Raw genomic sequence first — 15,014 nt, 5'->3', positions numbered from 1 at the left:
ATGAGCATCACTAGATGTCACCCAAAAAAGCCCAAATAAATAAATAAATTATGTGTTTTTTTCAATAGTTACTGTGCTAGCCCCTGTACTTAGAAAACAACCTGCAAATCACTCTGTACATGGAAGCAGCCCTGTCCTGGCCACACATATTTCTCCATAGAGGAAATAAAACAGCCAACACAGACACAAGCCCCAAGGACATCCTCCTTCTCTCAAGGGATTTATATTCACCTTTGTCTCTAACTAGCAAAGCATACGGAGATGCATGGCAAAAAAAATGGGTGTACAGTTGCTCCTGAGCCCTTCACCTTTATTTAGAATCTAGCAGGATTATTTATAGACGGGGTTATGGACACTCACCCTAATGCAATAAAAATAAAACCACATTTCATGCCCCCAAAATATAGATGCTGCTCCCTGGAAGCCTTGCTGATAACATAGTCAAAGGACACACATTTCATACATATTTATAGTATGTGTCCTTAGAATATAGCTAGAGAAAAGAAAATATTAAGAAAGTTATAAGGAAAATGCATTTCCAGTATTGTACTGCATTTGGTGATAGCCCAAGTTGCCACAGTCTGTTTAGAACAATTGCTTATCCGCAGATAAAGGCAGTTCCCACTGTGTTCTTCCATCGCCACCAGGACAGGCAATGCTAAGGGACAGCATCTCCTAATGCCTAGTCAACTCTTTCTGCATTTGAATTGTAAGACCGAGTCCTTGGGTTCACTCCAATGAGCCTCATTTTTTCCCCCTCTGCATACTGGGGGAGCAGCTTAACTTACTCAGCAACTCCTAGAGAAAATCAACGTCATGGCTACAGGAACATACTTAGGGGTCATCATGCCCATCTTTACTTTACCTCCTGGCTTTTTCACTTATTCACTCTTGGTGTTATTTGTAACTGTGAAATTCTTCTTTCTTATCTGGCACTGGGGACCACAGGACCAGCTTCCCAGATGAGAAACAACTGCTGCAAAAGTGCCTCTCAAAAAGTCAATGATAGACGGAGCCAGAGAGACAGTACGGTAGGTAAAGCATTTACCTTGCACATGCCAACCTGAGTTCAAATCCCAGCACCCCAGATGTTAACACGAGTCCCACTAGAATGATGCTTGAGTAAACCCTCAGGAGTAAACCCTCAGCACAACTAGGTGTGGCCCCCAAACAGACCCCCCAAAAGTAAACAATAGGTATTGCCTACTTATCCGAGTGACTAAGCTCCTCTTTTTCTGCCCCACTTTAAATGTCTCTGAGCAATGCCTCCAGTTTTATGATCTCCACCACAGCTTCACAGAAAGAGAAAAAAAAAAGAGACTTGTGGAGAAGTTGGGCTTCTTTTTTTTTTTAGGACTAGAAATAGAAATATGCATCTAGGATTTTATTCCCTGATGCTTTCCCCAATATTCCTCAGTTCCTCAGTCCATCTGATCAGACTCATTTGGATTCTGAGGTTGTCTGCTGTGGCAGCCCGGTGACATTTGACACTCTGCAGATTTCAGAACACATCTGCCACGTTGTGGCAAACACATACAGGAAGAGAGCAGCGCATGGATCTGAGCAGGGAACAGATCCTGTTAACCAACCAAGCCTGGGGGATCTACTGCTGCCTCCACCATCACCTGGGGCAGGGCGAGGGACCATCTGCAAAGTGATGTCTGCAGTCTGTGGCGCTCACAGCCTACTCCTGGGCTTCAAATGGGATAAGCAGAAGCTTCTACCCCAAATCTTACCTGGGACTCTTCCAAACATCCAACATCTTGACATCTTTTTTTTTTTTTTTTTTGCTTTTTGAGTCACACCCAGCGATGGTCAGGGGTTACTCCTGGCTTTGCACTCAGGAATTGCTCCTGGCAGTTCTTGGAGGACCATATGGGATGCCGAGGATCGAACCGGGGTCGGCCGCGTGCAAGGCAAACGCCCTACCCGCCGTGCTATCGCTCCGGCCCCCATCTTCAAATCTTGACCTTTTCTTTAATTGAATGTTATTCAAACTGTAACTGAACTGGACACAGATAGCAAAAAAAGCATGATTCGAACTATCCTGGGACTGAGTAATATATTTTTTAAGTGTGTACATATATGTATATGTATTATATATGTAAATGTATATGTATGTATATCTATTTATATGCACATATATATGCAAACACACAGAGACATATATATGTTATATTTACTTGAATGTGTGATAGAATTATATTACAGTAGTGTTAGTAGCACAGCAGGTAGGGTGTTTGCCTTGCATGCTAGCTAACCTGGGTTCGATTCCTCTGTCCCTCTCCAAGAGCCCGGCTAGCTACTGAGAGCATCCCGCCCTCACGGCAGAGCCTGGCAAGCTACCCGTGGCATATTTGGTAGGCCAAAACAGTAACAACAAGTCTCACAATGGAGACGTTACAGGTGCCCACTTGAGCAAATCAATGAGCAACAGGATGACAGTGACAGTGACAATGACAGTGTTAAAATGCAGACTCTGATTCAGAAGTCAGGGACAGGTAGTAAATGAAATATGCATTTTCATGTCAGTCCCAGGTGAGGCTACAGCTGCTACTGTTGCTGGTCAGTTGGGTGGACTCTCAGTTTAATAATAAAAATGTAGCAGACTCTATTTCTCCTTCAGATACAACACTGAAAAAGATATCTGTGGGCCAGAGTAATAGTCCAGTGGAGAGGGCATTTGCCTTGCACGCTCCCAATGCAAGTTCGATCCCCGGCGTTCTGTATGGTTCCCCGAGCACCGCCAGGAGTGATTCATGAGTGCAGAGTCAGAAATAACCCACTGAGCATCACCAGGTGTGACCCAAAAAGCAAAAAAAAATCCCAAAAAGATGTCTATGTATTGAAATAGGAGGCGAGGGAGCCAGGAATGATGAGAAAATATGCCTTAATCTTAAGTCAATATTAATATCTTTGCTCACACAACTCTTCATAATTTTTAAAAAATATTCAAAGAATTAGCTAGGCACGGGAACATGCATGATCAAATTATGTGTGTGAGTGAGTATGTGAATGTGAGCATGTGTGTGAATGTGTGGGCAACTAACTTAATAAAGTTAGGTTATATCAGGTTAACTTTAATAAATAAGAGACAGACGGAAAATGCTGAAATATTAAAGAAACTAAGATCTTCAACCTGTATAACCTGGCCAAGTGCATAAAGGTAAATGTGTTACTTTTTTCTTTTTAAATAATATAACTTTTAAAATAAAATTTTCAAGTTACTTCTATTTATTGAAAGGTTATCTGTAACACCTATGCTAATTACCACTGTATCACTGTCATCCAGTTGCTTGTCAATTTACTCGAGCGGGCACCAGTAACGTCTCTACTCCTCCAAGCCCTGAAAATTTAGCAGCCTCTCCTTACAAATTGAAAACTGCAAAGACATTTTCCCATTTTGAGGCCAAATATATCATCTCTATTCTGGTTAATATTCGGTCTATGCCATGGTAATGAAAGTTGTTTAACATCCATTTAGTAGTAGGGCAGGCGGTGACTGCTCTTTCTTTACACTTTCATAAAAATGATTAAATATTAGTAGCACTTTAATTCATTAATTGATGAGATTGGTCTCACAAGTGCTTAACACAGGTATAGTTTTAAGTAAAGAAAATAAAATTCTATTTACCAAATAGGTTTCATATTAAATAATGATCACCAATAATTTCCTCTGAATAATGGAATTGAATTTAAGAAAACTGAACAATAAAACAATGTCATTTTTCTCTCATTTTATGAAGTGCCATAATGGAATAATAACATTTCCTGGAAAATAAAATACAGAAAATTGATACACAAAGAAAAAAATCGATAACCCAGTCTTACATATTGGAAAACTATTTGAATATATTTCTTTAAAGATTCCCCTTCTTTGATTTCTGATTTGATAATTAATGCGAATCAATGCTGGAGATTAATTTTTAATTTGAGTTAAATGAATATCATTTATTCATTAGCTATAATCAAATATTTGGGATCATTTTTTTATTAACCTATGCTATTTTCAGTTGGGAAAATCTTTACACCCAAAACAGTAGGTAACCATTGTAGGTCTGATTAGGATTCTCCCTACATGAATTTTTAAGATCAAGAATATTGACTTAAAGTGAGGGGGGAGAGCAACTGAAAACAGCAGAAGGCTGAGATGGATGAGCAGAAGACGGTACCCAGGGGCTCATTTCCTGTTAATGTTTGAATAGACACTCTCCATGCATATACACATCTAAATAGACAACCATCAGGTACTCCGTTCACATCATGCAGGTGTTGGCGAGTCTGTCCTTGGTTCCTCATGATTCTGGGCTTGGGGCTTCCACTCCTGGCAGTGCCCTGGGAAACCACGCAACGCCAGGGCCACAGGACTCAGCCCGCCCACGTGTGGAGCATGCATTGAGCCCTTCCAGCTACTTCTTCTGCCCTGCACATGTGTTTTTCATTTGTATTATATACACATTTTGTACCTTGTTTCTGATATTAATTCATTTCAAATCATGTCCCCTTGTCATAAAAAATCTTATTAATTAATTAATTAATTAATTAATTAATTAATTTTGCTTTTGGGTCACACTCGGCAATACGCAGGGGTTACTCCTGGTTCTGCACTCAGGATTTACTCCTGGCGGTGCTCGGGGGACCATATATGGGATGCTGGAAATCGAACCCAGGTCGGCCGAGGGCAAGGCAAGGCAAAACCCACTGTGCTAGCACTCCAGCCCCAAATCTTAATATTTTCTAATTCTTACTATTGTGTTGGGCAAATATGTAATGACTCACTTTCCACTTGAGGGCATTTGTGTTTACTCGAATCTTCGTGAGCTCTGGCTTCATCCTTGTGCTAACAACCACTGTTCCCTGCTTACTCTTTCTTTTCCCACCTTGTGGTCATTTGTTCATAATATAGGCCTACAGAACCTTTTTCTCTCACTCATCAACATATGATGATGACTTCTTTCCTTCAAAAGATTAAAAGAAACCAACCAGCTCATGTAAGCCTCTATGGGACAATCTTAGAAAGGCTGACAGTATGCACAAGGCTTCTTCTAAGAGTCTGAATTTACTATCCAGGGTATCTACAAAGATATCTAAAGGCATTTACTGATTAGCTACAGCTTTCACCTGGTCCCTAGGAAAGGCATAAGGATAACCTGGGGCTACAAACAAAAATCAATCAGGAGAGAACTTGAATTTTACTGATGCACAAACCCAGCGAACAGAACTGATAGGTACACTGGTGCATAGGTGGGTTTGTACATCTATGTGGACCGGTGTGTATGTGTGTGTTTAGATTTCTGCTAATTTACATGGCTGACACCACTCCATTTATTTATATCCACCACCCCAGAGAGCCAGCAGCTCTGGGACGTCTGCTATTTCTAAGTTGGGACATCAGGCAAGAGACAGACAATTCTCATTGTTTGGCCAGATTGTGATGCGCGATGCTGACTTGCATGGCTGCCAAATGACGGGTGCATGAGGCTCAGTCTGAAAAGGCAGAAGCTTCACGGAACTGACAGCGAATTGTTCTCACAAGGCCGAAGAGACAATTTGGCTGTGGCCACGCAGCACAGTGCTCTTAACATGCAAGCGGCCAGCAAAAAATAATGGCATGTCAAGTGCAATTTTCTCACCGGCCGCTGACACCGTAAACTGTAATATAGAATAATTATCCGGCATCCCGTGTCCTTCATACTAAGCACCACCCAAACGAGTTCCAAGTTACAGGGAAGAGGGAAGGTTAGAAGGTCAAATTTAAAGAGAGAAAATGAGTCAGTGCCTTGGAGGGAGAGAATTATAAATAGATGTGGCATCACCGACAAGAGAGTTAGAGCCAAATAAGGAAAGGCTCAGAAAGGTAGGGGGGAGGCAGGGAGGAAAGAGTGCAGAGGAGTTTATGTAAGATTGAGGACTGGGAAACCAGCTCTGACCACCACCTGGAGAGCAAAAGGTTTTCCCCAAAATACAGCAACACGAGAAGCACAAAACAAGAGCTAAAGGAACTCAAAATCAATAGATGTTACACACATTCTTTTTTTTTTTTTTCAAATCCTGCGTTCTTTTCCTGTTCCGTAGGGTTTTGTACCTTACATACAATTCTGTAATTCACTATCCAATTACAAGGAAGGAAACCTCTGTCGGAGAGAAGCCGAGTGACTTTCACTACCAGCTGCTTTGCAGCAGATGTGGAAATGAATGAAGCGGATCTCCATATGAGCCGAACTTCAGATCCTGATTCAGAAGGTTCCACCCATCTCGGATTCCCAGGCCTTTGGTCAGATCTTTAAACAGTGTCTCCACCAAATGCATATCTTCTCCACTGGGAATATTCTCTTTCCCCTCCATCCTTGCCACCGTATCTCTATTCATAGACCACTTTCTCCAGGATGAAGGTATGGAAGTGGCCAGGCCCCTCTGGCCCTGCTTTCCCAGAATCACATTCCTTCACCAGAGTGTATAACTCCATTTGAATATTTTTGCAGGGGGCAACCAGTGGAACCAGGGGCAACTCCCCACTTAGTGCTCTGGGGCTACTCCATTGGTCCTTGAAGGACCACATAGTACAGTGGATCAAATCCAGGTCTTCTGCATGCCAAACACATGTTCCAGCCCATTGAGACATTTCCTGTGCTTCCATTCTTATTTTTATTTTAACATTTTTTTTTTTGCTTCTCGGGTCACACCCAGCAATGCACAGGGTTTACTTTTGGCTCTGTACTCAGGAATTACTCCTGGCGGTGTTCAGGGGATCATATGGGATGCTGGGAATTGAACCTAGGTCAACCGCGTGCAAGGCAAACGCCCTACCCACTTTTCTATAGCTCCTGTCCGTATTCTTATTTTTTTAATTAAAGCCCCTGCTGTGCTCAGGAAGTCTAGGGTCACTCCCAGTAATGCCAGGCTACTTCAAGAGAGAGAAAAGGACAGCATGTGGTACAACCCAGCATGCTGCAGGATTAAACTCAGGGCCTTTCACATACAAGGCATGTGTTCTACCACTGGCATTATCCCCTGTGCCCTGTACTCCCATTTTATCATGACAAATACTTAGATGCTCGTTCCATGATGGAGAGCAGGGATCTGAGAATCCACTGGTAACAGTGCTGAGCAGATAGTAGATGCTCAGTAAATTTTTGTGGCTGATGTGAGCAATCATCCTATTTCACAGTGAAGAGTCCTCATGACATCAAGAGTGCATGTTAAGGCAGCCAACCTCATTTGATCACAAAGACAATACCGTTGTTGGTGGTTATAAGTTTGACCACCAAGGGATTTTTCTTTCTCTCTGAGCTAAGACCAGAACACAGAAGCATAGCGGTTGAAGGTTTCCATGCACCATTTTTTTTCTCTACCAGAATTCAGAGAAAGTCCACATTGGAGGCCCAAAGGACACAGACGCTCAATATTTTCATTTGAGGATAAGCTGTGGCAGGAGTGGATTTTGATGGGACACTTTGTTTTTAGAAATTGAGAGTGAATATTTTGAGTCTCCTTTGTGTCATAAGCGGACAGTGAAGGATTCCTGCCCTCCACTGCTTTCTGCCACTGCTTAGGAGAACTGTTTGCCTGTGTGGGTCCTACAGTCCTCTGAGAGCTGCTGCAGCAAGTTAGATTATGCACTATCACTGCCGATACTTTTGATCAAAACACAAAAATCATGTGAAACTAACTTGCTGGTCTATAAACCCCAAAAATGCCATTTGTTTAAAATTTGATTGGGTTCATATCACTTTTATCATTATTTATACAAATTATTAATTTATTTGCTCATGGAATATATTTCACATTTTCTATTTGTGCCCATTTGTTGAGCAGTGTTCTAGGTGCTGGGGGTTTACAATGAAGAATGAGAGGACATAGTCATTTGTAGAATTCTATCAGGTGACAAATAATATACAATATATAATGAGAGTTAATGATCATTGGGAAGGAGAAAAGGTAAAGCACTGTCAACGGGTTTAAAAAATTGGAGAAGAGGCATTTATGTTTCAGGCAGAATGGGCGAGGGAGAAATCCTGAAGAATATAACTTACGACTTTATTTTAATTCAACAGGATATACAGACTTATGTTTGTCCTGACCAAGGATACCCTCATTCATTTTACTCCATCTCACAGATGTAAAGCACATCTACCCAATTGGAGCATCCAACTTCCTTTTCTGCCATGTTAAGGGTATGTGAAGATCAATGAAATTTCACCTCAACCCAAAGTAGTCTGGGTTAATCAAAAGGCACTTCCTTGGGCATATAAGAGTCATGTGTTCCCCTAATGACACAAGTATATGCTTGTTTATCACTCCAATCACACACACACATACACACACATACACACATACACCATTTTAATCATATTGGGTTAAAATATGATAATCTTTTATCATAGAATAATCATAGAATAACAAAGAATAATCTCATGACTACAATTACTCCATGGCAGTCATTATACATATATCACTTTATTTATTCTTATATACACACTTTCGGGGGAGACCTCCCAAGTATGCTCAGGGATTCCTTGTCCACTTCAGTCCAGACAGTTTTATGCTAAAACCCAAGGAAGTGAAGCTGCTCAAATCTTGAGGTTCAGGGAACCACTTTGGCTGTTCTCAGGGGTCCACATGGAACTGGGGTCTGAACGTTGCTGCACCCCTCATCACTGAGCTATCTTTAGGATCTATTATTCATATGCTCTTATTTGTCCTACTAGCATAATTCTTGAAGAACATTAATCCCTTTTTCAGGTTAATACCCAAAAAGTGCGAAAGTCAATAGTCAAACATCTACAGAATACACCGCCACAGCTTAGTTCTTTCTCTGCATCCAGCTGCATATCAATGGAGTAAAAACAGGCCATGGATGATGCATGGGCATACACAAAGCTCTAAAGAGTCAATCACTCAAAAATGGCTCTGCCCTGGAGTTTGAACTCAATCTGCCAGCCCCAGTGCCCCCACTGGGCTCACTTGCAGGAGGGCTGTTTAAAGAACAGGCATGCTTCTAAGTAACTCACACTTCTCAGCCAGTTCCTGGGGAGAAGCTCAGCGAGGAAATGGTTTCGAGTCGGATACGGAAGAGCATGCACAGAGATAAAACATTGTAAAGCACCAGTGGGTACCCCGATACGGATCATCCCCATACTCAGCCTGACTCATAATCTGAAGCCGTCACCTGAAATGTATTTTTGGCTTCACTACAACTCAAGAGCCTCAAAGCCGAAGCTGTCATAATTCAGGAGCAATTTTCTCTAAGGGGAAATAAGGTATGATTGGAAAGAGTGTAGGAAAGCTCTTCCGAATCTAAGATTAACTTTGACTTAACAATGGTTGAGGAGAGAAAACAAGGAAAGATCTAATTCATAATAACAGCCCTCAAGTTTCAGTACCTTTTGGTCATTTCAAAGCACTGTCAGGATTTTTGTCATGCAAAGAAGCAGGGATTTCTTATGTGATTTAGTTGCCAAAGGATGCAGAATGCTTGTTTGTCTTTATAGTACCTGGGGGGAGGGGCTCCCAAAGAGTCTTCAAGAGGCCCAGGACCTGCCTGGCAATTCTAGGCAAGTTGGGTCAGTGATTCGTTGCAATAATGAGGGATGCAGTGCAGCTTATGCCCTGTGCCAGAGATTACCAGAACCACCAGTGGTGCTTCTAGGACTGTATTCAGTGATGCTCAAGGGACCATTAGTGCTGAGGATTAAAAACGGGTTGGCACATTCGAGGCAAGTGCTGTAATTATTGTACTCTCTCTCCAGCCCTTTTCTATATTCTTCATTTAAAGTATGGGGAGTAATTAAATGTTGGAGTCTATCAGCGCAAAACAAACACCAACTTAAATCATTTTTCTGTAGCACTGTAGCACTGTCATCATCCCATTGTTCACCAATTTGCTCGAGCGGGCACCAGTAATGTCTCCACTGTGAGACTTGTTGTTATGGTTTTTGGCGTATCAAATACACCATGGGTATCTTGCCAGGCTCTGCTGTTCAGGTGGGATACTCTCAGTAGCTTGCTGGGCTCTCTGAGAGAGATGGACGAATTGAACCCGGGTTGGCTGGCATGCAAGGCAAATGCCCTACTTGCTGTGCTATCTCTCAAATAATAGAAGGTTCTATACCTACCATATGTTGTTATTTATACATAGAACCATACAAATGGCATACCTTCATAAGGAAGTTAAAGGAAAATGGGAGAAAGTATCCATCAACTCGCTATGCCTCAATATAGATGCAATATTGCATATAGTATGGAAACAACTTGTCTGAAGTCTAGTTGCAGAAGCTCTAAATATCCAGTAGGTGGGAATTCAAGTACTTTTTATATTCAATACCTCTAAAATGCAAAGAATAGTTTAAACACATTAGTAATCCCTTCGTTACTAAAATGTAATAGGATACAGTGGGTAAAATTATGGTATTGGGTATCCTTAACTTCATTCAAACACAAATTATTTGCTAGCTCTGTGATGTCAGTTTGTTTTATTAATCCATTTTATCAGTTTCTAGGTTTGTCAAAAAAAGATAGTGCTGGTCAAGGAAGGCCTATTCAAAACCAAGCGGGACAGATGGGCTTTGGAATTTCATGCTTTCACATTTAGAAATATATTAAGATATATAAACTCTATAGTAAGTAATACCATCAATGGAGACTGGGGTAGCACCCTGTAATTAGACACATTAACATTTCTGCTGGGAAATACATGAACAGTCACAGTAATGGCAAGCATTATGACTATAAATAGCCTCAAGATAGTTCTGCCACCTGAGTTTGCATCAAACACACAAAAAATATCTCAGAAATTTTTGTATTTTGGACTTGAGAAAAATGAAGATATAGATCTGTTCCTACATAGTTATGCTTGCGTTTGTGTCTATGTATGTCTGCACACACATGTATGTGGCAGCTAAAGACACACACACACATAGAAAGACTGAGAAAGGACTGTTGTGAGACTTAAATAGAATTATCCCTCAATATGCTTTTTTAATAATATTCCACACAGAGTAAGTACTCATCATTGGCCACATTAAATTCCTTAAAGCCAGAGATCATTGTTTTACTCACTGGCATGCCTGTCATGTGCCTACACAATGTCTTGCATCTAGAAAAACTCAATAAATAGTCTTTGAATGATTCATGATATCTCCTCATCCAGGCTTTCTTAGTCCAAGTAGAACTGTATGAAAAGAGAGAGCATCATCCTCAGGGAGGTTCAATTTGCTTTGCAAGATAATGAGGTAGAAGCAAGAAGGCTATCAAAAGTTCCCAGTGAAACACAAAGAGTTAACTAAAGTCCCCAAGATCAATATTTAATTCCCTTCCTATTTTTCTTTTAAATCACTTCATTTGTGAAATGAATAATATTGGCCTGTTCACTTCTGAATTTAACTTAGCGGTAAAATCAGCCCTTCGCAGGCTCAATAATTGAAATTCTACCTATAATGACAGTGTACATAAAAATTAACAAACTTTATGAACAGTTCTCAGGAATAAACACAGCCTCTCCAACAACAACGCGGGTATGATTTCTGAAGAGGAGGCAACACTGAGCCACACAAGGAATGGTTTGTCTAAGCTGACAATGACAAAAAAATAAATAAATTCACACTACTGAATCCACCACACATATACACAAAACATATCAGTGCATATGCATCCGTAGGAGCCTAAAAATGCGCGCATACACACATAGACACCTAAATGAAAGTTTTGGTTCTATGCATTTTATTTGATTTCAAAATGAACTAATTTCCTATTGAGAAGTTCACTGAACCACAGTATAAAACACTGCGACTATACATTCCAAGAACTTCCCTTTGGGACCAGGATGACAGCTCAAATGACGGGACACATGCTTTGCATGCATTTGACCCAGACTTTGCTCCCCGTCCGATGTAGCATCATTTCCCAAGCACAACGAGGTGTGGTCTTGAAGGTCCCTGGTACCACAGTGCTCAAGCTGAATTACATTGCTGGGTCCATGCACTGAAAAGTTAGGCCCAATTCCTTTTGTCACTGGGAGTGGACTTCTAGGTCACTGGAACACTTGGAAGCACTCAAAAAAATGATTTACAAAAAAAAAAAACTTCCCCTCTCTTGATCCTAGAATAGTTATAAAAACCACAGATAAAAGCAAAAAATAAAAAAATGAAAAAAAAATCTATGTATAATTGGAAGATACATGAAGTTGAAGTTGGCCTCACAATAAAATGACAGAAAGTAATGTCTTAGGAAATAAGAGAATGAAAATTCACACTGAGCAAAAACGCATCCCTCTTCCCAGAACTATAAAGTAGAGAAAAATATTGGCACACGGATTTCTTGTATGAACCGAAAAAGAAAACCTTATTTGTATCTTTATTACTCAAGAATGTTACTATATATTTGACAGGCTGGAAGATGTCGGGGAGAGATGGGTTTTACTTAGAACACTTTGCCCTTAAAACTGTTACCCTAAAATTATTAATTTCCCTAAAGAAAGCACTAGGTAAACCGAGTCTATTTGGAGTGAAGTGCTTACAAGTAAATGTGACAACAAGTGTGACAAGTCTGATGTCAAAAATTTGAAGTGAACAGAGACTAAAATCGGGGTCTTAAAAACGAAGCTTACCCGGCCAACAAGAATTGGTTCTGGTCCAGAAAACTCTTCCAGGACAAACATTTGATTCCAAACCCAGCCTCTTTTGGAGCGGTTTAAAATTCGCTGTTCTTCACTTAGCCTGTTTAGTTCCAAAGGGGATCCACTCATTAAAACTTGAGACTGATTCATCGGAGCCGTGTAAATGCAAGGGGGAAGAGTAATCCATAATATTATTAATGGAGTCCAGAGATCCAGGAGCATTTCCGCTAGCCGTTCTGGCATGGTCCCACCAGGTAAGCAAATCACCACGAAAATGAGACAATTATTTTTTTTGCCTCCGGTCTGCAGCCATCCAATTCATCATGCAGCGCCGAGCATTTACTTACAGCTCTGCCGCGTGTGTATAGCCCAGGAAACAGACATTTCTAAGCCGTTTTTCTAAGGCCACGATCCATTGGCTTTTCTTCTCATTGAAATTTCCTGCAAAAGCACAGAGGAAGAGGCATGAAGGTCCATGGCAACCAGTTTTAAAACAAAGACACTCCTTATCACACGCACTGAGAGAAACCATCAGTACTTCCTAAGTCAAGTTGAGAAAGTGCATCACAGGAACTAGCAAGAGATGAACGGGTCAGTTCTATTTTGAGGTTTGTTTCTATTTACCACGTTTGTATCTGTGTTCATTGTCAAAAATGACTGCAGTAATGGAAATGTTCCTCCTGTTTCCCTACCTCCCTCTGTTTCTTTTACTCTTTTTTCTTGATTGCCTGTCTTCCTTCTCAATCACTTAATTATCTTTTTCAGAGGGAGTGGGTAGGGGTACACCCAGATGTGTTCAGAACTTATTCTTGGCTCTGAGGGATCAGTCCTGGCCTGGTCAGTAGACCATATAGGATGCTGGGGATGGAACCAGGAGTGGCCATATACAAAGCAAGTATCTTAACCCTGTACTATCCCTCAGGCCTTCATTCCCTCTAGTCTTACATTCATTTTTGTTTGTTTGGGTTTACACTATGTAGTTCTTTTTCACTGTTCTAAAGTCTGCAAGTCTGTCCTTCCTTCCTTCCTTCCTTCCTTCCTTCCTTCCTTCCTTCCTTCCTTCCTTCCTTCCTTCCTTCCTTCCTTCCTTCCTTCCTTCCTCCCTTCCTTCCTTCCTTCCTTCCTTCCTCCCTTCCTTCCTTCCTTCCTTCCTCCCTCCCTTCCTTCCTCCCTTCCTCCCTTCCTTCCTTCCTTCCTTCCTCCCTTCCTTCCTTCCTTCCTCCCTTCCTTCCTTCCTTCTTTCCTCCCTCCCTCCCTCCCTTCCTTCCTTCCTTCCTCCCTTCCTTCCTTCCTTCTTTCCTCCCTCCCTCCCTCCCTTCCTTCCTTCCTTCCTTCCTTCCTTCCTTCCTTCCTTCCTTCCTTCCTTCCTTCCTTCCTTCCTTCCTCCCTCCTTCCTCAGTTCCCCACTTTAAAAATGAGTTCTAGTTCACTTTTTGCTGAATGATATGAAACTAGCCCTTAATGGTAAAGTTTTTTTTTTTAATTTTTACACATGGGAATGAGAAGGGAAACTCCCCCAATTTTTACTTTCTTGGCTGCCACAACCTATCAGAAAGGATCGCCCAATTTAGGGAGCAAAATGCAGTTCTCTGCTCAGATGCTAGTAATGACTGAATAAAATTAGAAAGTTCCCAGAGAGAAATTTCGTCATGTCCAGCATGAATGCTATAATCAGGGCAGTGTCAGGGCTCCCATTCCAAACGCAGAGTTGAACAGGAGATTTAAATTATGAAAAGCTCCTTTGGGAATGAAATCGGGTAAAAATACAATTTTCAATTGAGTAGATTCAGAGAGAAATGCGGGGGGCGGGGGGAAAGGAAAAGGAAAAAAAAGAGAGAAATCCCTATTACCTGAGGTGTCAAATACATTTTTTTGCTTACCTTTAGCGTGGCAAAACGTATTTCTTCCCTCTCAAAAAAAATTATTTTTAAAGAAATAATGCTCACTGCAGATCCCAAAGAGAAGCCTTGCTGAATTAAATTAAATGGGAAAATAATTCCACAGGACACCATAGGGAGAAGGTTGACTCAGTGAATTCATAACGGGGTAGAGAACTTTCCCCCTCTAGTTCCCTGCTCTGACTCCGAATGGGGAAGGAAAGCAAGACAGTCGTTAAGGCTGGCTGCGTGAGTAGGAGACCTCCGTGAATGCAGCCAGGAGCAAAAGAGGGGCAGAGCCATGCAAGGCTGCAGACACGGGCAGCATCTGATCAAACCAGAGAGCAGCGGCATCGCCCCACCTGCCATTCTGTGTCTGGACTGGGCTCACTCATGCCCACCCTGTGGTTTGAAAGTGACCCCACTGCAGAGCGTGCAGAGAGGAGCCAGGGCAAACAGCATCTGTTCTGTACACTGACAGGTCACGGGTTGTTAAGAGGGAACCGACTCCAAGAAGAATCCAG

General features: G+C 41.5%; 1 protein-coding gene across 6 annotated transcripts in view; it reads right to left on the bottom strand.

Annotated features, from left to right (window-relative positions):
- Positions 1-15,014, bottom strand: part of CDH8 (cadherin 8) — a 429,237-nt gene that overhangs the window by 399,950 nt on the left and 14,273 nt on the right. For all 6 annotated transcript variants that reach the window (XM_055145049.1, XM_055145050.1, XM_055145052.1 and 3 more), the window contains one exon: positions 12,605-13,054. In XM_055145049.1, the coding sequence (XP_055001024.1) occupies positions 12,605-12,856 (252 nt within the window). In that variant the 5' untranslated portion in view covers positions 12,857-13,054. The remainder of the gene's footprint in view (positions 1-12,604; positions 13,055-15,014) is intronic.

Source organism: Sorex araneus, chromosome 8 (assembly GCF_027595985.1).
Source record: "Sorex araneus isolate mSorAra2 chromosome 8, mSorAra2.pri, whole genome shotgun sequence".
NCBI lineage: Eukaryota > Metazoa > Chordata > Mammalia > Eulipotyphla > Soricidae > Sorex > Sorex araneus.
Note: the sequence above shows the minus strand (reverse complement) of the source record. Positions and strands in the feature narration are given on the sequence as shown.